This window comes from Pleurodeles waltl, chromosome 10 (assembly GCF_031143425.1).
Source record: "Pleurodeles waltl isolate 20211129_DDA chromosome 10, aPleWal1.hap1.20221129, whole genome shotgun sequence".
NCBI classification, from domain to species: Eukaryota; Metazoa; Chordata; class Amphibia; order Caudata; family Salamandridae; genus Pleurodeles; species Pleurodeles waltl.
In genome coordinates this window covers 344,740,636-344,764,138 of record NC_090449.1, presented here as the reverse complement: position 1 = coordinate 344,764,138, position 23,503 = coordinate 344,740,636, and the positions used below count along the sequence as shown (strand labels likewise).

Here is a 23,503-nt window from a genome sequence, read left to right as displayed (position 1 = left end):
TTCCTTTTAAATACAAATGTCACCCTTCAGGTAGGCCCTAAACAGCCCGTAGGGTACGGTGCAAAAGTTGGTCATGTACTTCCAAGTTTTACATGTCCTGGTAGTGAAAAACTCTCAAATTTGTTTTTCACTACTTCAAGGGCTACCTCTCCCACAGGATAACACTGGGTTCCCTTATTATATTTAATAATAAGTGATAACTCTTGATTGGGAGCAGGTGGGAAAGTCATGTTTGGGACCTGAGGAATTGTAACCTAAACCCTCTTTAATGGCAACGTTGGATTTTAAGTTACAATGCTGAAAATGTCACTTTTACAGAGTCAGCATTTTCTTGTCCTAACCATTTGGTGCCTGCAGCCTGTTTGAGTCACATGACTAGGTGTAGTTGGCCTTTGTGTATTACTCTCAGACAGCATCAACATAGACGTTCTGGGTGTTGGAAGAATGGGCGCCTCTGGCTTAATGAGGAAGTCCGCTACCAAACTTGCACTTCAAATGCACTGGTTCAGCACACTTACAAAGGACTTCACAGTAGCCTATTTTGTCCCCAGACTGACTGACTAGGTCAAGGGAGCAGGAAATTCCAGACACTTCTGTGTGGGGAATACTCCAGAAGCTTTTTCCATTTCTAAGCGGGTACCAGGTACAAACACTGGACGCTCAGACCCAACTCTTCAGATCACTTCTGGGCCTATAAAAGACTCAACAGAAGGATTGCTCTGCTGTGAAGACTGCCAATAATACCACTCCAAATAGGACCACTCTGCCTGCAAGAAGGACTGCTCTGCTGCCTGAAGGACTGAACTTGCACCTTGAACCCAGGACCACCAACGTGACTCCAACGGCTCCAGCGCCCTTGAACTATGCACCTGGACTAAGTCTACTGTGAGGCCTAATCCACCTGGTGGTGCAGCCAGTCACTGACCCTTGTAATTGGTCTAAAGATGCTCTGCCATCCCAACCCTTGTAATTGGTCTAAAGATGCTCTGCCATCCCAGGTGTGTTCCCTAACAGAACCGACAAAGCCCTTGCAGGTCAACAGAACAGACATAGTGCAACCCAACAGTTCCAGGATCTCACATCAAGCCCTTGCAGCTCCCTATCGGGACTAACGTAGTGCGACAACTGCACACAAACCCCACAGCTCATTTGAATCGACACAGCACATCACGAGATGCAGGACCCTGCATTGCTCCTCGGATCCGCCGCGACACAAGGGCCTGCATCCAGGACATAAAGTAAAATTCTCAGTCGGCCTAACCTGGTCCTTATATCCCTGTCTGCCTGAACTTGTGACTTTGCCCCAGTCCAGCTAGGCCAGAAAATCACAGTTGGCGCTTCTAGGCAATATTTTTACTAAAATCTTTAAAACTGCATTATCTTCGGATTTACTAATTAGGTTTTTGTCATTTTGGTGTCAAATAATTTATTACATTTTACTCGGTTTTACTAAATTGGGGTGGGATCATTCTTGTGTTGCGTTTTTACTTAATTATTGTTAAGTGCAGCATAACTACTTTACACATTGTCAGCAGGTTAAGCCTGAATGCCTTGTGCCAAGCTGCCAGAGGGTTAAACACAGGTTACTTTAGTGGCTTTGTGTTTCACCCTGAAAGAGATTGTGGTTTTTGTTTGATAAGGGTTCATGCCCCCTCAACAAATAACCCAATTTCTCACAGTAGTCTATAGATTTCTTTACTTTTGCCAAGAGTACCTAACTTTACCACTGAAAATCGGTTTTGCTGGTATCTCTTCAAACTCTGATTGCTAACTGTCAAAAAGCAGAGTGAAGTCTCTTTTCACACATTCAAGAATATATCCTCAAGCTTTTCTGCGTCGAAGTGAGGCCCTAAAGACTTTGTCAATTAACCCTTGCTGACTATAGCCATGACTCCAGATTTTCTTTCTTCAAGTTTTCAAGCTCCATCAAATGGAAATATGCAACAGCTTCCTTCCTGGTGTTGTCATCCCATGGAAAACAAAGATCACCTAATGTCCAGCAATGTCTCATTGCACAGGAGAACTTAAATGGTGTATTCCCATTTCTCCATTAAAAAAAACAACCCCGAAAATAAGTACTTAACAAGCCATTCTCCAGCAAGCCAGACACTTGGATATTAATTGTTCTTTCGAAGTTCTCCTGATCCTTTAACTACGGAAACCAATGTTATTTTTTGTGGATTCATCTCGGTGGTATAAGCGGAAAGGGCATGGTGAGCCAATCACCCCATGAGTAGGACTGATAGCCATTTTTCTGCTCATCTTACACAAAACAAGATGACATTTTAAACGCAACCACTAGGTGACAAAATTACAGACAGCATGTCAATGTAAAATAAATCCACACAGTAAGAGAAAAACAGAACTACTGTTTAATAGGTTTAATGATACAGATCATGATCTCAATGAGTAGTCAAGAAGTCCAGTTCGGAGGATAACAGCAAATTGCTTGGTATTAGGTATTTATTCGTAGCCCTTAAAACAAACATTTTTTATTTATTTTTTACTAGAGAGTACTAACTCATTAAGTATCGCTTACTCCTCAACAACATTTCATAGTTTTAGGAAGAGGCGGCTGCGGCCATGCAGCTTTCATAAAAGTGTTAGGACTATTAGATGTCCAAACTATGCAAATCTCTCTGTCCGACTTGTGATAAACTCTAAAAGGTTCTTTCATTTCTCTGGCTTGAAGATAAACTAGTGTACATCTGTTCGTGGCATGAGACGCTGCAGATTCACATGCTGGGCATTATCCTGCCATCTAGTGTTGGGCTCGGAGTGTTACAAGTCGTTTTTCTTCGAAGAAGTCTTTTCGAGTCACAAGACCGAGGGACTCCTCCCTTTCGGCTCCATTGCGCATGGGCATCGACTCCATCTTAGATTGTTTTCCCCGCAGAGGGTGAGGTAGGAGATGAGAGTATACTAGATGTGCCCATACAATGGAGTAGGTATGTATGTACTTAATGTGTATCAAAAGAATAATTATTTACAAATTTACAATTTTCATTCAACGAATAACAGCTACAGGCTACCGGGGAGGTGGGAGGGCGCATGTGAATCTGCAGTGTCTCATGCCACGAACAGATGTACACTGGGTAAGTGACATTTTCCGTTCGATAGCATGTGTAGCTGCAGATACACATGCTGTGCATAGACTACAAAGCAGTAATCCTCCCAAAAGCGGTGGTTAGCCTGTAGGAGTTGAAGTTGTTTGAAATAATGTTCTTAGTACAGCCTGTCCTACTGTGGCTTGTTGTGCTGCTAACACAACTACACAGTAATGTTTGGTAAAGGTATGAGGTGTAGACCAAGTGGCTGCCTTACAAATTTCTGTCATTGGTATTTTACCTAGAAAGGCCATTGTTGCTCCTTTCTTTCTAGTGGAGTGTGCCCTTGGTGTAATGTGTAAGTCTGTTTTAGCTTTGAGGTAACAGATCCGAATACATTTGACTATCCATCTGGCTATGCTGTTTGGATATAGGGTTACCAGCATGGGTTTGTTTGGAAAGCAACGAACAATTGCTTAGTTTACAAAATGATTTTGTTCGGTCTATGTAATACATATACATTAGCGCTCTTTTTATGTCTAATGTATGCAGTGCTCTTTCTGCTACCGAGTCTGTTTGTGGGAAGAAGACTGGGAGCTCTACTGTTTGGTTTAGATGAAACTGTGAAATGACATGTGGTAAAAAATTTGGGTTTGTACAGAGAACTACTTTGTTTGTGTATTTGTATAAAGGGTTCTTCAATAGTAAACGCCTGTATTTCGCTAACTCTTCGTAGTGAAGTGATGGCTATTAGAAAAGCTACCTTCCAAGTTAAGAATTGGATTTGGCAAGAATGCATGGGTTCAAAAGGTGGGCCCATGAGTCTTGTAAGTACAATATTAAGATTCTACAAGGGTATTGGTGGGGTTCTTGGAGGTATGATCCTTTTTAGTCCTTCCATAAAGGCTTTAATAACTGAGATTCTAAAAAGTGACTTTGTATGTTTAATCTGCAGGTAAGCGGAGATTGCAGTGAGATGAATTTTGATGGAAGAAAAAGCGAGATTTGCTTTTTGTAGTTGTAGTAAGTAGCTCACAATGTTTTGTATGGAGGCTTCGAACGGTGTGATTTGGTTTGCTTGGCAGTAGAAAACAAACATTTTCCATTTATTAGCTTAACAATGCCTTGTTGTCGGTTTTCTTGCCTGTTTAATAACTTCCATACACTAATTTGAAAGGTTTATATAGCCAAACTTTAAGACTTCAGGAGCCAGATTGCTAGGTTGAGCAATGCTGGATTGGGGTGTCTGATCTGTTGTTTGTGTTGTGTTAACAGATCTGGTCTGTTTGGGAGTTTAATGTGAGGTACTAAGGAGAAGTCCAACAGTGTGGTGTACCACGTTTGGAGAGCCCACGTTGGTGCTACGAGTATTAGTTTGGGTTTGTTTTGACTCAGTTTGTTGACTAGGAAATGAATTAGTGGGAGAGGGGGAAAAGCGTAAGCAAATATCCCTGACCAACTGATCCATAGAGCATTGTCCTTGGACTGAGGGTGTGGGTACCTGGATGCAAAGTTTTGGCATTTTGTTGCAAACAGATCTATGTCTGGTGTCCCCCACCGGTAGAAGTAATCTTGTAGAATCTGGGGATGTATTTCCCACTCGTGAGTTTGCTGGTGATCTCGACTGAGATTGTCAGCTAACTGATTGTGAATGCCCGGTATATATTGCGCTATTAGGCAAATGTTGTTGTGCATTGCCCAATGCCAAATTGTTTGTGCTAGGAGGCAAAGTTGTGATGAGTGCGTTCCCCCCTATTTGTTTAGGTAGTACATTGTGGTCATATTGTCTGTTTTGACAAGAATGTGTGTTTGTGGACTAGAAGGGGTTGAAAAGCTTTTAGTGCTAGGGATACCGCTAGTAGTTCTAAGTGATTTATGTGAAGTTGTTTTTGTTGATTGTCCCATTGACCTTGTATATTGTGATTGTTGAGGTGTGCTCCCCATCCAATCATGGAATCGTCTGTTGTAATAATGGTGTGAGGCACTGGGTCTTGAAATGGCCGCCCTTTGTTTAAATTTACGGGGTTCCACCATTGAAGCGAAGAGTGTGTTTGGCGGTCTATCAACACTAGATCTTGAAGTTGACCCTGTGCCTGCGTCCATTGTTTTGCTAGGCACTGTTGTAAGGGCCGCATGTGTAGCCGTGCGTTTGGTACAACAGCGATGCTTGAGGACATCATGCCTAGTAGTTTCATTACAAACCTGACTGTGTACTGTTGGTTTGGTTGTATGCTTGACACTATTTTTTTTAAACGATTGAACTCTTTGTGGGCTTGGAGTGGCAATTGCTATTTGCGTGTTGTGTGGCTCCCAAGTATTGTTGTATTTGGGATGGTTGCAAGTGAGATTTTTGGTAATTTATAGAAAACCCTAGTTTGTGTAGAGTATCTATTACATATTGCGTGTGACTTTGACACCGGTGTTGAGTATTGGCTTTTATTAGCCAATCGTCTAGATATGGGAATACGTGCATATGATGTCTCCTTATATGAGCTGCTACTACAGCGAGGCATTTTGTAAATACTCTGGGTGCTGTTGTTATCCCGAAGGGCAATACTTTCAATTGGTAATGTTTGCCCTGTATGACAAATCTGAGGTATTTCCTGTGAGATGGATGGATGGGTATGTGGAAATACACATCCTTTAAGTCCAGTGTTGCCATGTATTCTTCCTGTTTTAGCAAGGGAACTACGTCTTGTAGTGTGACCATGTGGAAATGATCTGATTTGATGAAGAGGATTAACGTCCTGAGATCTAGAATTGGTCTTAGTGTTCTGTCTTTTTTGGGAATAAGGAAATATAGGGAATAAATCCCGGTTCCTTTTTGATGGTGTGGTACTAGTTCTATGGATTGTTTTGTTAAGAGTGCTTGCACCTCTATTTGTTGTAGGTCTAGATGCTGTGCTGACAGTTTGTGCGTCCTTGGGGGAACATCTGGAGGGAAATGTGTGAACTCTATGCAGTAACCATGTTGGATAATTGATAGAACCCATGTGTCCGTGGTTATGTCTGACCAATGTTTGTGGTATTTTGTTAATCTTCCCCCCACTGGTGATGTGTGTTGGGGGAAATGTGACATTGAAGTCACTGCTTGTTACTGGGGTCTGCTTGGCAGGCTCAAATTTTCCCCTTGCTCTTGGGTATTGTCCCCTGTATGAACCACAAAACCCCCCCTCTCTGGTATTGAGACTGGTAGGTGGGTTTTGTTTGGGAGATGGATGGCTCTGACGGTTGCTGTCTAAATCCTCCCCTAAACTGTGGCTTCCTAAATGTTCCCCTATACTGGAAAGAATAGAGTGCGCCCATGGCTTTGGCCGTGTCTGTGTCCTTCTTCATTTTTTCTATCGCAGTGTCCACCTCTGCCCCAAATAGTTGCTGCTGGTTGAACAGCATGTTTGAAACCGCTTGCTGTATTTCTGGTTTGAAACCAGAACTGCGTAGCCATGCTTGCCAGATGGTAACTGCTGTGTTGACAGTTCGTGCTGCTGTATCCGCAGAGTCCAGTGCATAACGGATTTGGTTGTTGGACATGGCCTGTCCCTCCTCCACCACCTTTTGAGCCCGTTTTTGATGTCCTTTTGGTAAATGCTGAATAATATCCCGCATTTCGTCCCAATGTGCTCTGTCGTAACGGGTGAGGAGGGCCTGCGAATTGGCGATACGCCACTGGTTGGCTGCTTGCGACGCCACTTTTCCCTGCAGCATCGAATTTACGGCTTTCTTTATCGGGGGTGGCGCATCCCCTGAGGATTGTGAATTTGCCCGCTTTCTTGCGGCTCCCACTACAACAGAGTCTGGAGGGAGCTGCTGTGTCATAAACACAGGGTCTGATGGGGGAGGTTTATATTTCTTCTCCGCCTGCAGTGTAATGGCCCTTCCCTTGACCGGTTCTTGGAAGACCTGTTGTGCATGCTTAAGCATGCCTGGTAACATTGGCAGGCTTTGATATGACGCATGCGTGGACACCAGTGTATTGAAAAGAAAGTCATCCTCCACTGGTTCTGAGTGCATAGTGACATTATAGAATGTCGCCGCTCTAGCCAGTACTTGTGTGTAGGATCTGCTATCCTCTGGAGGAGATGGCTTTGAAGTATGACACTCAGTAACTGGCGGGTCGTATAGGTCCCATGGGTCTGCATCATCCTGCGTCTGCACAGTATGCGTGGGTGACTGTGCTGTTGGTGTGCCAACTGGTGACCTTGTCCGTTGTGTCGGGTGAGGTGGCGACATCTCTGGTGAGAAATGTGGCATTGGTGACCTTTCTCTAACCACCTTTGCTTTTGGCTGCTCAGTTTCAGTATCTGTGTGAAAAGACCATTTTCTTTTAAGCTTGAGCAGAGGAATGGTTTGAATTTTTCCTGTGTCGTTCTGGATTTGTAACCTTGGTTGAGTTTGGTAAAGCTCTTCCAAATCCAGCTCCTGCTCAAACCAGTGCTTCTCTAAATTGTTGGGAGAGCCCATGTTCTTCTGTATAAGAAGTCTTTTTCGGCTCCAAAGCTGTTTTTTTCGGTACCGAAACACCAATGGATACAGTCGGTCTGGACTCCGAGAGGCTCTTTCGAGGCTTATTCGATTTGACCAATCAATGTCGACTCTTTTCGATGCCGGTTTCTCGACCCGAGCCGGAAGACTTCGGCACGATCTTGGCATTTCTCGATGCCGAAGACATTATTTGGTCACCGCTTTTCTTGTGGGTCAAGCCATGGCCTTCCGGCAGTGGCGTCCCCAAGGCCTTCTGTTTTTCCAACTGACTTTGGGGCTGGGTCGGGGCAGGCGTACTCACTTTTTGTCCTGCCGTCGGTGGTCGGTCTCTGTCGGAGTCGTCCGATTCCGAACCCTGGATCGAGATAGCCATCTCTTCCTCCTCGATGTCGAGGTGTTGTGTCGACTTCGATGCCATCTGCAAGCGCCTTGCTCGTCGATCTCTCAAGGTCTTCTTTGACCGAAAAGTCTTGCAGGCCTCACAGGTATCCTCTCTGTGTTCTGGAGACAAACACAGATTACAGACCCAATGCTGGTCTGTATAAGGATACCTGGTGTGGCACGTCGGACAGAAACGGAAGGGGGTCCGGTCCATGAGTCTTCGACAACGGGTGTGGTCGGGCCGACCAGGCCTAGGTTGAGTGCGGAAGCCCCAAAGGGCCACCAAAGCATTTGTCTCGTCGGTGCCGATGTATCTATAGAAAACTGGTCCCGAATGCAACAATACTGGCAGATTTCGATGATTTTTTAAACTTTTACGATTCGCATTATGGAGCGAAGAGGAACACGTCCGAACCCGATGGCAGAAAGAAAACAATCTAAGATGGAGTCGATGCCCATGCGCAATGGAGCCGAAAGGGAGGAGTCACGCGGTCCTGTGACTCTAAAAGACTTCTTCGAAGAAAAACAACTTGTAACACTCCGAGCCCAACACTAGATGGCAGGAACAGTGCACAGCATGTGTATCTGCAGCAACACATGCCATTGAACATTATATATAATTGCAAATGCTTGTTTGAACTGGAATGCACTATTTTGGCTTTCTCTCAACAACTGAACACAGCCGACAGCGAGTGTTTCCCCATTTATCTGTTGATTGATAATTTGATTTATGATACCTGTAAAGTGTATGCCATAGGCTCAATGTTTTCAACATCTAAGTGTGTTTTATCTGTGGTGGAAGTAGTAATGGGGGATTTTCTCCTGAGCCATTTTGTACTTACTATCAGGCCTCTAATGTCATACTAACTTATAGAGCATTATATGTGAATGCGAAGTTTGGATGATTTCTTCAGTGATATAAACAATGATGGCAATTTTCATAGAACATGTCATGTGTGATGTCATAAGCACTGCATGACGGGGGTCACGTTAAACTGATTGCTGCTAAGTTTAACTGCTGAATTTTTTTTTTTGAAGCTCAAAACCTTAACATTTTCATTGAGAAATTCACCTAACTAACGTTACTTTAATCTTTGGCTTTTTCAGTGATTTTTTAAAGATTTTTACTGAACAAAATCAGATATTTTTTATTACACCCAACTATAACTTTGCTTAGACCTTGTTTTTCTCAGTGATTTTTAAAGTAAAGTCTTTCTGTGAGTGGATGTATGGTAGAGTCATTTTACAATATTTTATGTTCAGACATTTTGTAAAAAATGTTTTTTTTAGATTTAACATAACAGGATATGGTTCACAGTTTACAAAATCTTTCTAAAATGTGTTTATCAAATAGGTGAGCATTCAATATTTCAAAAGAAGCTGTGTATTTATTCAGTTATTGTAAATCTGATAGAGAAATGTTAACAGCAATCTTTTTTTGAGGTGTCACTCTCGCGAGAGCCTCACAAGGCCCGTGCAGGACACTGCAATGAAATTTATAACTTTACAATCTTGTCAATCTATTGTATACAGTTCTTTACCTTGTTTTTAGTTATTATTTATGTTAATCTATAATAGAGTACTGAATAACAGGTGGTTGGATATTTATTTTTATTATTTTAAAAAGTGATACCTCTTGCAAGACGCTCTCAGTAGCCGGATGCACAACCTACTGCGTAGAATCTGATTGAGCTCTACTTCCTGTTGGGCTTTCGCAAACCACTTGCAAGATCGTACATTTATAATTAAGTTAATTACAGTGTTTTACTGTAATTTTGAACAAAATAAATTAGACATGCTGCTCAAGGTAGAAAAGTAAAATTAATTATGTATTGTTCTAATGAAGATATGAAGGAAGTATTTTTATGGTCTCACTCAGATGACGGGTGACCATAATAGGGTGTGTGGTTGAACTGGCCTCTCCATTCAGACCTTTCGCTCAGATGACAGGTGTGCATAGTAGTGTGTGGGGAGGGGCTGCCCTCTCCTGTCAGACCTCTCTCTCTCTCTCTCTCAGATGACTGATGTGCATATTAGTGGGAGCATGGACTGGCCCCTCCTTTCAAACCGCTTTCTCAGATGACGGGAGTGCGTAGTAGGCTGTGTGGAGTGAGACTCGCCTCTCCACTGATAACAGGTAGGCATAGTAGGATTTGAGGAGGGAATGGCCTTCCCTTTCAAACCTTTCTTTAAGATTAAAGTGTGTGATAGGGTGTGTAGAGAGACTGGCCTCTCTGCTGAGACCTCTCTCTCAGATAATGGGTATGCATAGTAGTGTGTGGGGAAGGACAAGCCTATTCTTTCAGACCTCTCTTTCAGATGATGGGTGTGCAAGATAAGGTATTCCAATATCACCTACTCCTTTCTACTTTTCAGGATCCTGCAAGAGTTTCGCAAGATCATAACATTTAAATAAGAATTAACCGTTTACTCATCACAGTACTTCTTTTCATACACATTTCCTCTCAAAAACAAGGACCACAATACGCATTCATACTAATATAGTATATTAACTCATCTACTCCTTTTTACTAGGGCTGGACGGAGTTTGCAGGTGACCAAAATAACTCTGCCGCGCTACGTGGAGTTCCGCAAGTAGCAGAGTGCATTAGGTCACACCTTTCTTGCTGATTTTTAGCACCGGATGTTTGGCCCGCAGTGAAATATCAGCACGAACGGCACAAACCCAGCGCAAGAGGGTGCCCTTTCTATTCTGCTGCTCAAGTAGATTTTCTACGCGAGTGGCAACTTCAACGCAAATGGAAGATTTCTCAACGGGGATGGTAGCAACCATCCGGAGCGGGAAAAACTCCACAAACTCTGCGAGCGGAGTTCACCACCCAACCCTACATCTTACCATTCACAATCCCGGGAGTGTGGGACACGTGATTGTAAAAATTGGTTTAAAACAATATACATTTATTATTTTCACAATACTCATCCCTTAGACACTTTCTCTTTAAATCTGGTGCGGGTGGTGGTGGTGTAGGGGGGGGGGGGTTCACAGGGAAAACAGGCCTCTTGACCAATCACAGGGCTCCATTTTTGATTGCACACTCCGTGAGTGCAACTGCCAAAATAGACTCATTTTTTACCTCCATTTCTCAAAATCTACTGGACAGATCATACCAAATAACAAAAAGCACAATCTGTGGAACGAGATCTAGCTTTCTGCTACAACTGGTGTAATTACGTTCAGCAGTTTTTGCTGTAGCCCTGCCTAAATGAATCTTTGGAAAATGCATGGGGATTTTACATTTTGGGGAACACTTCACCCCCCAACCCCTGTTTTTCCGTGATAGATCATCCCAAAACTTTTCAGGAAGGAGCGGAGGTGGATGAATTTTTTTTTTTTTAAAGGAAGGTTTTGCCAAACTGGGTGATAGTTATTAGCAAAAAACAATCCATCTATAGAAAAGCAGGCCTAACTAAAACTACCTAGTGGTGACCGCGACTAGCATAGATATTGAAAATGTCACTTACCCAGTGTACATCTGTTCGTGGCATCAGTCGCAGTAGATTCGCATGTTTTGCAATAGCTCGCCATCTGGTGTTGGGCCGGAGTGTTACAAGTTGTTTTTCTTCGAAGAAGTCTTTCGAGTCACGGGACCGAGTGACTCCTCCTTTTGTCTCCATTGCGCATGGGCGTCGACTCCATCTTCGATTGTTTTTCCCCGCAGAGGGTGAGATAGGAGTTGAATTGTAGTAATAGTGCCCATGCAATGGAGTGACTAAGTATGCACCTATTTAAGGTTGAGATGATACATATATAAATAGTTGAAGGTAACTTCCAAACTGCTACAGGCTCCCGGGGAGGCGGGTGGGCACATGCGAATCTACTGCGACTGATGCAATGAACAGATGTACACTGGGTAAGTGACATTTTCAGTTCGATGGCATCTGTCGCTGTAGATACGCATGTTTTGCATAGACTAGTAAGCAGTTATCTCCCCAAAAGCGGTGGATCAGCCTGTAGGAGTGGAAGTAGTCTGAAATAATGTTCTTAATACGGCTTGACCTACTGTGGCTTGTTGTGCAGATAACACGTCTACACAGTAGTGCTTGGTGAATGTGTGAGGCGTAGACCATGTGGCTGCCTTACATATTTCTTGCATTGGGATGTTTCCTAGAAAGGCCATGGTAGCACCTTTCTTTCTGGTTGAGTGTGCCCTTGGTGTAATGGGCAGCTGTCGTTTAGCTTTAAGGTAGCAGATTTGGATGCATTTAACTATCCATCTGGCTATACCTTGTTTTGATATTGGGTTTCCTGCATGAGGTTTTTGAAATGCAATAAATAGTTTTTTAGTCTTTCTGATGTTTTTTGTTCTGTCAATGTAATACATCAATGCTCTTTTGACATCTAATGTATGTAGTGCCCTTTCAGCTACGGTATCTGGCTGTGGAAAGAACACTGGAAGTTCCACTGTTTGATTTAGATGGAACGGTGAAATAACCTTTGGCAAAAATTTAGGATTGGTCCTTAGGACGACCTTATTCTTGTGTAGTTGTATAAAAGGTTCCTGTATTGTAAACGCCTGAATCTCGCTTACTCTTCTTAGGGAAGTAATGGCGATGAGAAATGCCACCTTCCAGGTTAGGAACTGTATTTCGCAGGAGTGCATGGGTTCAAAAGGTGGACCCATAAGTCTAGTTAGGACAACATTTAGGTTCCATGAAGGAACAGGTGGTGTTCTTGGTGGTATAATTCTCGTAAGGCCCTCCATGAATGCTTTAATGACTGGTATCTTATATAGGGAAGTTGAATAGGTAGTCTGCAGGTATGCAGATATTGCTGCAAGGTGTATTTTAATGGAAGAGAAAGCCAGGTTAGATTTTTGTAAGTGAAGCAAGTAACCCACTACATGTTCTGGAGTTGTGTGTAATGGTTGTATTTGATTAATATGGCAGTAGCAAACAAACCTCTTCCATTTACTTGCATAGCAGTGCCTGGTGGATGGCCTTCTGGCTTGTTTTATGACTTCCATACATTCTTGGGTAAGTTGTAAGTGCCCGAATTCTAGGATTTCAGGAGCCAGATTGCTAGATTCAGCGATGCTGGATCTGGGTGTCTGATCTTTTGGTTGTGCTGTGTCAACAGATCTGGCCTGTTGGGCAATTTGATACAGGGTACTACTGATAGGTCTAGCAGCGTTGTGTACCAGGGTTGCCTTGCCCAAGTTGGTGCTATTAATATGAGTTTGCGTTTGTTTTGACTGAGTTTGTTTACCAGGTAAGGAAGGAGAGGGAGAGGAGGAAAAGCGTAAGCAAATATCCCTGACCAGTTCATCCATAGGGCATTGCCTTGGGACTGTTTGTGTGGGTATCTGGATGCGAAGTTTTGGCATTTTGCGTTCTCCTTTGTTGCAAACAAGTCTATCGGAGGTGTTCCCCAGAGTTTGAAATAAGTGTTCAGAATTTGGGGGTGAATTTCCCATTCGGGGACCTGTTGGTGATCTCGAGAGAGATTGTCTGCGAGTTGATTTTGGATCCCTGGTATAAATTGTGGTATTAGGCGAATTTGGTTGTGAATTGCCCAGCGCCAAATCTTTTGTGCTAGCAGGCTTAACTGCGTGGAGTGCGTCCCCCATTGCTTGTTTAGATAATACATTGTTGTCATGTTGTCTGTTTTGACGAGAATGTATTTGTGAACTATTATTGGTTGGAAAGCTTTTAGTGCTTGAAAAACTGCTAGAAGTTCTAGGTGATTTATATGCAGTTTTGTTTGATGTACGTTCCATTGTCCTTGTATGCTGTGTTGATCGAGGTGTGCTCCCCACCCTGTCATGGAAGCATCTGTTGTTATTACGTATTGTGGCACTGGGTCTTGGAAAGGCCGCCCTTTGTTTAAATTTATGTTGTTCCACCACAGAAGCGAGAGGTAAGTATGGCGGTCTATTAACACCAGATCTAGAAGGTGACCCTGTGCTTGTGACCATTGTGATGCTAGGCACTGTTGTAAGGGCCTCATGTGCAGTCTTGCGTTTGGGACAATGGCTATGCATGAAGACATCATGCCTAGGAGTTGTAGTACCATCTTTGCTTGTATCCTTTGTGTTGGATACATGCGTTGTATGATGGTGTTGAAATTTTGAATTCTTTGGGGACTTGGAGTGGCTACTCCTTTTGATGTGTCTATTATGGCTCCCAGGTATTGTTGTACCTTGCGCAGCAGAATTTTGGATTTTGTGAAATTGACGGTGAACCCTAGTTTGAAGAGGGTTTGTATGATATGATTTGTGTGATTTGAGCACTCTATTAACGAATGGGCCTTGATTAGCCAGTCGTCTAGATATGGGAACACATGTATTTGCTGCCTTCTTATGTGTGCAGCGACTACCGCTAGACATTTGGTAAAGACTCTTGGTGCGGTTGTTAATCCGAAAGGCAGTACTTTGAATTGGTAATGTATTCCCTTGAATACAAACCTTAGGTATTTCCTGTGCGATGGGTGTATTGGTATATGGAAATAAGCATCCTTGAGGTCTAAAGTTGCCATGTAGTCGTGAAGTTTTAGCAATGGCAATACTTCCTGTAGTGTGACCATGTGAAAGTGGTCTGATTTGATGAAAGTGTTCACTACTCTGAGGTCTAGGATTGGTCTCAGCGTTTTGTCCTTCTTTGGTATCAGAAAGTACAGTGAGTAAACTCCTGTGTTTATTTGTGTGTTTGGCACTAATTCGATTGCATTCTTTTGCAATAGTGCCTGCACTTCTATCTCCAGGAGATTGGAATGGTGTGTTGTCAAATTTTGTGCTTTTGGTGGTATGTTTGGAGGGAATTGTAGAAATTCTATGCAATAACCATGTTGGATAATTGCTAGAACCCAAGTGTCTGTAGTGATTTCCTCCCATGCTTTGTAATAATGACTTATTCTTCCCCCCACTGGTGTTGTGTGGAGGGGGTGAGTGACATGTGAGTCACTGTTTAGTAGTAGGGGTTTTGGGGCTCTGAAATCTTCCTCTATTCCTAGGGAATTGCCCTCCTCTATATTGTCCCCGAAAACCTCCTCTATACTGTCCCTGGTAACTGGACGGTGTTGCTTGTGAGGTGCTGGCTTGTGTGCTCTGACCCCGAAACCCCCCTCGAAAGGGTGTTTTACGGAATGTGCTGTAATTGCCTCTGCTCTGCGGGGAGTAGAGTGCGCCCATGGCTTTGGCAGTGTCCGTATCTTTTTTGAGTTTCTCAATCGCTGTGTCCACTTCTGGACCGAACAGTTCTTTTTCGTTAAAAGGCATATTGAGAACTGCTTGTTGAATCTCTGGTTTAAATCCAGACGTTCGGAGCCATGCATGCCTTCTGATAGTTACAGATGTATTAATTGTCCGTGCAGCTGTATCTGCAGCGTCCATGGAGGAGCGGATCTGGTTGTTGGAAATGGTCTGTCCCTCCTCAACCACTTGTTTTGCCCTATTTTGTAAGTCCTTGGGCAGATGTTCAATGAGATGTTGCATCTCGTCCCAGTGGGCTCTGTTATAGCGCGCAAGTAGTGCCTGGGAGTTCGCGATGCGCCACTGGTTTGCAGCTTGTGCTGCGACTCTCTTACCAGCTGCATCGAACTTGCGGCTTTCTTTATCTGGGGGTGGTGCATCTCCAGATGTGTGGGAGTTGGCCCTTTTCCTAGCTGCTCCTACAACGACAGAGTCTGGTGGCAGCTGTGTAGTGATGAAAACCGGGTCTGTAGGAGGCGCCTTATACTTTTTTTCCACCCTTGGTGTGATAGCCCTACTTTTGACCGGCTCCTTAAAGATTTCTTTTGCGTGCCGGAGCATACCAGGGAGCATAGGCAGGCTTTGGTATGAGCTGTGGGTGGAGGAGAGTGTGTTGAATAAAAAATCATCCTCGACCTGTTCTGAGTGGAGGCTTACGTTGTGAAATTGTGCTGCTCTAGCCACCACTTGAGAATACGCAGTGCTGTCCTCTGGTGGAGATGGCTTCGTAGGGTATGCCTCCGGACTGTTATCTGACACTGGGGCGTCGTATAGGTCCCATGCGTCTTGATCTTGGTCACCCTGGCTTATGGTGGTGTGAGCTGGGGAGTGTGATGGAGTTTGTGCTGGTGAGACGTTAATCACGGGCGGAGGAGAGGGTGGTGGGGTAACTCTTTTCACCACTTTTGGTTGTGGTGTCTGTTCAGTTTGGAACTCCAACCTTCTCTTTCTTCTAATGGGGGGGAAGGGTGCTTATTTTTCCTGTCCCCTGCTGTATGAAAATACGCTTTTGCGTATGGTCCACATCAGTTGATTGTAGCTCCTCCTCAAACCTATGCTTTTGCATTTGGGAGGTTAGCGAGTGCTCTTCTGTATAAGAGCCTGAAGCTGGGTCGCTTGCAGTTTGTTTCGGCACCGAAACCCTGTCTGCGTGTTTTTTCGGCTCCGAGGTGACTTTTTTCTTTTTCGGGGCCGAAACCTCTCGGCGTCGATCTTCTTCGGTGCCGCTGTCTCGGCATCGAGCCGTGTCCACACCGGCATCTCGGTGTCGAGGCTTGTCTCCAGCACTTTCTCGGTCCCGAGAAGGCTGCGTGCCGGTGTCTCGACCGGAGTCGGACGATCTCGGCACTGTTTGGGCCTTTTTCGGTGCCGACGGTCGGTCACCGAATTTATGGGTGGAGCCATGGCCTGATGGCAGTGGCGTCCCCTGGGCCTTGTAAATCTTCCTCTGTGTGGTTTTCGACGTCTTACTCACGGTTTGTGTATCGTCGAATCCTTCGGAGTCCGATTCTTGGATCGAGAAGGTACCTTCCTCTTCTTGTTCCTCGATCTCTCGGTGGGCTGTCGGCGCGGACGCCATCTGAAGTCTTCTGGCTCGACGGTCTCGGAGTGTTTTTCGGGACCGGAACGCACGACAGGCCTCGCAGGTGTCTTCACTGTGCTCAGGTGACAGGCACAGGTTACAGACCAAGTGTTGGTCTGTATAGGGGTATTTATAGTGGCATTTGGGGCAGAAACGGAACGGGGTCCGTTCCATCGGCGTTCTTCAGCACGCGGTCGGGCCGACCAGGCCCTGACGGGGGATCGAAAAACTACCCCGAAGGGCACCGGAGCTCTTCGATGCGGTGTTGAATCTAACTACGCCGATCCCGAACGCAACAATACCGACGAAAATCTTCCGAAATTAGCTATCTTTCCGTTCCGAAACTTGGAGCGACAGGAACACGTCCGAACCCGATGGCGGAAAAAAAACAATCGAAGATGGAGTCGACGCCCATGCGCAATGGAGACAAAAGGAGGAGTCACTCGGTCCCGTGACTCGAGAGACTTCTTCGAAGAAAAACAACTTGTAACACTCCGGCCCAACACCAGATGGCGAGCTATTGCAAAACATGCGTATCTACAGCGACAGATGCCATCGAACATATTGTTTTGGTACAGTAAAGATCTTTACAAATGTTGGTGTAGCACTGCTACATACGACCCAATGAGCACCTCTTCCAGAATATTAAATATTAAAAAGAAAAAGCTACCCTGAATTTGATACAAGAGAAAAATGGGGGAATTCTATTAGCCACAAGACTATACTCGAAGGTTTTCTGGAGGCATCACATGCAAGGCTATTACTTGAGTGCCTTTGTGTGACCAGAGTCCAACAAAACCCTCAGCCATTTCATCCAAAGTGGCAATAACCAATATTATTAAGCTGCCCCCACTCACGTTTCCAATCCGTACCACCTGTCAAAGGGTCTTAACAGCTCTCAATCTCTCAAAAAGCTCCTGTTACAAAGCATGTATTGCAGGCAGCTTGTGGTTAAATCCTTTGTTACTGCAGCACAGCATACGCTGTACATCCATAGCGAAGCACAGTAGAAATGCCTCACCAGCGTTCTACATTCTAACCAGGAAGTAATAGCAACTGTTCCCCATGTTAAACAAAGAAACATAACACCTACTAAAGGTAAATCTGATGTAACCTATGGAACACTTCCCCTCCCTTTGAATACAGTGCAACAATGACAAAACTCTAAGAAACCACCAAATAAAGGGAGAGTAAAACAGCAATTTACTAGGAGGATGTCTATACCTGCCTACATTTTTAACCTTTGCAGCATCAGATTCAGTCACTTCCACTCTCCAAAACACTACGCTGTCTTGAGCCACATTCATTGTCCACTTTAAGACTTTCATAGACTTGCCATACTTAAAAGCACTTTTAGTAAGTATTACCGGTGAGAAGCCTCACCCAGACTCACACTGCAAATGCTGGTTTCTTAAATTTCCATTTCGAATCATCCCCTTCTTTTGGTCTCCTTTGCTCTTCAACATACTCGATCCAAATCACAATCCCATACAACAACATTTCTACATTCCTTCTTAAACCACCATGGGCGCAACATCGAACAAGGTCTCTACCCTTTAGCAAATTGAAAGGACTGACCTCAGTAACAATATGGGGTGTAATACGATATGTCCATAGCTTCTCAAAACATTCTTCCACTCGCAGCCACACGTGTGAGCTCCCACCACATAATCCTTCAGCACACACCTGAATCTCCCTACTAAACCATTACTACGGGTTCATACAACACAGTCGTAACATGATTTATATTGCACTGTTTAAGAAAAATGTCCATCTTCCACAATCTAAGTTGAACTCCGGTATCAGTAACCAGCACTCCTTTCACTTCCAATTCGCCAGATACTTTCCAAAATGTAACATCTCTGTGGTAATTTGCTCTGTCTTAGGCCAATGTTCCATCATGCACTTCAGAGCCTGCCACAGAACATCCCTTGTTACACTATCCTCCCACTTCTCAGCAATTTCGTCAAAGTTCCCAGAAACAACATCTCTTACAGTAGCAATCATGTCCAAGTCCCACACATGCTTATTAATGTCATCCAGCTGGCACGGCAACCTCCACAAACCCTGCCATCACACTGCATTCCCCCAGGGCAAGTTAAACTTTCAAACTATACTCCTGGAATCATAAAGACAATCTGGCAACAGGCAAAGTAGCATTCCACCCTCCTCCAGGTGAGGAAAGGTTTACGAGACGTTTTTGATCTATTCTTAAAAACGGACTACCTCACACATAGTTCCTGAAATGTTCTATAATCTAAAAACATACCCAAAATTCTTTCTTGATCAAGGGATACCTTCTTTCAGTATCATTAAGAGTTCTAGATGCGAATGCCACATTCCACTCCTCCTCCTCCTCACCACACTTCTGTGACAACACCACTTGCATGCCTTACAAACTAGCAGCCACAGTGATGATACATTCTTTGTTCATACAGAGAGGCTTCAACATAGGTGCCTCTACAATATCTCTTTGATGCAGTGAAATGACACTGCTTATAGACCATACAAATTCAACATTCTTCCCCATTAGTTCCCTTAACGGCTCCAGTTGCGTTGCAAAATCCTTAATAAACATACAGTAATATTCACACAATCCAGTGAAAGATAAGTTGCTCTTTATTCCCTGGTGCTGGAGCTTTAAATGATATCATCAACAAAAATCTTTTAGTCACCACACCATCACCAGACAAGAAATGACCTAAATCTACTTTTGCACCTGAATCTGTTCCGAGTTAACCAATATTACTCTAATTTACTAATAACTTCATAAGCATGTTCAGAATGTTCCCGTTTCCATTTTTTAAAATAGACGTTTGTCATCTTGAAAATAGTTCACAAATTAGTTAACATCATTTAAAAATGTAAAATATTGCCCTTTGAAACACTGAAACCTTAGAGACCAGACCAAAACTTTTTTATTTTTTTTAATTGATATAATCCCTGTGGCGTGAGAAAGGCAGGCAAATGCTGAGAGTCCTCTGTTGGTTCAATCTGATGATAGGCAGACCATAGATCTAACATGGAGAAAACTTTAGCACTTTCTAGCATAGATACAACCTTGTTGAGGGTAGGCAGAGGATGGCAATCCACAACAATGTTAACTTTCAACGATCTCCTGTCAACCCTGTTAAACACCACCAGAAGTGTCATTTAGCCAGAGATTGCAAGGTTGCCCAACAAAAACGCAGTTAAGATCGCCACTTACCTTGAATAGTACTCGTGTGCCCAAGATGATTATGCCCTTGATCCGATCGGTGCTGTGTGCTCGGGCCGATTGGTGCTGTGCGCTCGAGCCAGTCGGTGCTGTACATCGCACGAGTGCACTGCTAAAGCTGATGCAGGCACGTTTAATGCAAGCTGTTAGTGGCCCACGTACAACAAAAATTTAGGTGAAGTACTTCCTCGTGTTATACTTGCAACCACACCTTACACAGATGTTGCAGTTAAGACCACCTTGTAACGTCTTTGAAACGCTGAACGGTACAATTTGAAAATGCAGCAGAAATCCAGTAACGGTTGCATCATTACACCTCTATAGCTTGTAGCCAAGGTTACAAAGCATGTATTTCGTGCAGCTGGAGGTTAAATCTTTTCCTACTACAACACAGCATACTCTGCCCATCAATAGCAAAGCAGAAATGACCCACTAATATTCTACATTCTATGCAGGTAGCAGTAGCAACCATTCTCCAAGTTACACATAAACAAACACACGAACGCTACTAAAAGTAAATGCAATGAAAATAACTATGATACAGCTCCCACCACCCGACACTTCGGAACAAGCATTTGGTAATTTTCTGCTTGATTGCAGCACTGAGTATGATAGTTTCATGCTCCTATTCCCGAAGAAATAAGCGGCAAATCATTCACAGGTGTTGAAGGCACTGAGATCATTCAATAGGCACTATATTTATTGGGCATAATGCAATGGTTTATTTTAATAATATTTAAGGTTATGATGCATGCAGATGTCACCTGATGTACGCAACACCCTTTATCCGTCAAGGTAATTTTTTAAGGGCTAAACATTATCGCTAAATAGTTTATTTTGCACCTGGCATGCTAAATGAATGACACATTTTGACTGAGGAAAAAAAAAACATACATCTCTGATTTAAGCTCTTTAATGTGGCAAGTTTCGGCCTATTTTAAAAATAACTTTTTCCCCTTTAAACTTATACAAAACAAATGTAATATTTTCTCATTGTGGGAGGCGGTCTGTGCCAAATATTCAAAGGGGGGAGGTGGAGGGGTTTATTTAGGGGGAATCACAGGCATCTGTTAATCTGCCCCCAGTCTCTCTCACATGGCTCAGGGTCAAGATTGGGATTTAGGGGCTGATAACATGCCCAGACCATGTCTCATGCTTTGTTCCTGGTGCCAGGTGGGTGATCACAACTTCAACTGCTTGTATCTTCTCATTCTTGGGCGGAACAGTGCAGAGCTTGTAGGTGACCTCATCCCCTTCTGTTGGAACATATTCTCCTTCGATGCTGCAGACAAAGAAAAACAAAGGACAATTCATATTAAACTTGAATAGGCACTTTTCAATGAAGAATGCTAACATTTTCCATCTCCTCACCCCAAAAAAGACGGATAAGCTTATTTCCCAATGCTCCTCCACGTTTTTCCCAGTATTTGAAATTAACCAATAAAAGGTGATCCAGAAATGATTGCAATCAAAAGCAGAGACAAGGAATAGCCAAGAGATCAAATGGGACAAAGTTGGCATCTTTGCAATGCATAAACAGTTACAATTTCTATCAATTTCACACCTTTCACTACTTCTTTAGCATCAGCTCATCCACCTTAACTGGTGAGAAAATAGAACAAGTTTATTATTATTTATTCTCCATATACATATTGAGGTTTCCTAAAACCAATCTATTTTTCCTAAACAAAATTTAAAAAAGACTATTTATAAACATAATAATTACCCGGCATGTCGTTAAGATAAACTGCATACTGTCATGATTCTTATGCTAAATGAGCAAATACATTTGAGACTTATTGTCAATCTGGGCTGCCTATGTCTCACGGCTGCAGAGCCTTACCACCCTGACCCACCCCAAAAAATATTTGCGCTATTTCCTATCAGGGGGTCACAATATGATACAGAGGTCTTACGTTTTCCCTCTCTGAAGTTGGTCTTCATTTAGAAAAAAAATAAAAAATCATGAGTACTCTTACTGCCCACTGAGGGCCAAGCAACATAAATGAATCATCACACCAGTAGGTGTCTAAGAAAGCTCCATTTGCTTGTACTCTGCTGCGATTACCTATTTCGTAAATACTTTAAAAATAAGATCTGAAGACAAATGGAATATTAAAATACATAATATTTGTGTGTTGCAAATATAGAATCCTTGCGGATCTCAAGGAAATGTGGTATTCAAGCAAAAAATAATTCATTCTAATCCTGAAAAGAAAGCAGGTGAAAATTTGTAAAGAGAATTCACTGGTTTCATCCTTGCAAGGCAAAGTAGGTAGGCCTGACGTGTGTGTGACTGTCCACACGATCAATCACGATTTTGACATAATATCTTGAAATATAAAACACAATAAATGGACAACATACTTTCCTTTGGAAACATTCTGTCTAGTGGATACTCTAGCCCAAGGTTCCGCACCATTTGAATATCGCCAGGAGCCAGACTGGATCTGGAATTCTTTGAAGCAAGTGCTCTAGCGCACTGCCAGACTGCGCTGTTGGACCCTGACAGCCTGACATCTCCTGTGAAGTGACAAATGGAGCTCCACACAGGCACCATTCCTGCATGCTGGCATCAGTCTTTCTTTTTCTCTTCCATGCCCTCCTATACAGATCAGCTGTGACAAGCTGAAGGCTTGTGCTGTAAAACTAACTTGAGACCTTTCAAGAAAGTTCACATGTCCACTCATAGAACGGGGAGGAAGGACCAGGCAGTGAGTAACGAAGAGTTAGATACAGTATCCACCACAAAGGGTTCCCAAGGTTAAGTAACCCTTTCTTCTAAGGGACTTTTTTTTTATTTTTTATATAAAATATTTTATTGGCATTTTCAATTAGAAAAAAATTACAAAGAGGAAACCAAACATAAAAGGGGGGAGAACAAATTAGAAAAATGATAACAATTGTCAAGGCATTTACGTAAATGAGATAACTATGATTTTAATCACCAGGTTCTGAACAACATTTAGTGCTGGAAGTGGAGAACTGACTTACAAAGAGAGTTGTGTGGTGTTAGGGGTATGGATGGTACTTGGGGTGCACTTACGCAGAGTATTTGTAAAATGCATGTTACTGTAAGTGTAGTCTGACTCAAAGGATAAGGATGGAAGGGGGAGGTGAGGGGAGGATGAGGTGGACTCACATGAGTCTGAAGGAAATTATGTACATTGGGTGGTATCAGAAAGTGGTTTCAAGGAATGTAGAGATTGGTATTGATGGATGTCCCATTAAGAGAATAGGTTGCTATTAAATCGGCCTAGAGTCTCCAAAATACGTTGTGAGGTTATAGGGTAACCTTTATTGAGAGACTGGGTTATATCAGGAGATCAGGTTATATTGAGAGTTTGCGCTATATGCGTGCTTCTTAGATAAGTAACCCAGGCCCACCAGCTATATGATATATGTTATGTTTTTGCTGGATTTCCAATCGCTAAGAATCACTTTGATGGCAATAGTAAGTAGGTGATCAAGTAGGGAATGGCCGGTCTCAGAGAGATTAATTGTGGGGGTCTGCAAAGTTTTGTCCCAATATGTTAAGTGGAAAAGACAATGGGATGGTGATTTTAAAGATTTTTTTGTAAATTGT

General features: G+C 43.2%; 1 protein-coding gene across 1 annotated transcript in view; it reads right to left on the bottom strand.

Moving 5' to 3' along the window:
- Positions 1–20,814: 20,814 nt before the first annotated feature.
- Positions 20,815–23,503, bottom strand: part of CARHSP1 (calcium regulated heat stable protein 1) — a 139,071-nt gene continuing 136,382 nt past the window's right edge. The window contains exon 4 of the mRNA XM_069210575.1: positions 20,815–21,199. Within this exon, the coding sequence (XP_069066676.1) occupies positions 21,037–21,199 (163 nt within the window). The 3' untranslated portion in view covers positions 20,815–21,036. The remainder of the gene's footprint in view (positions 21,200–23,503) is intronic.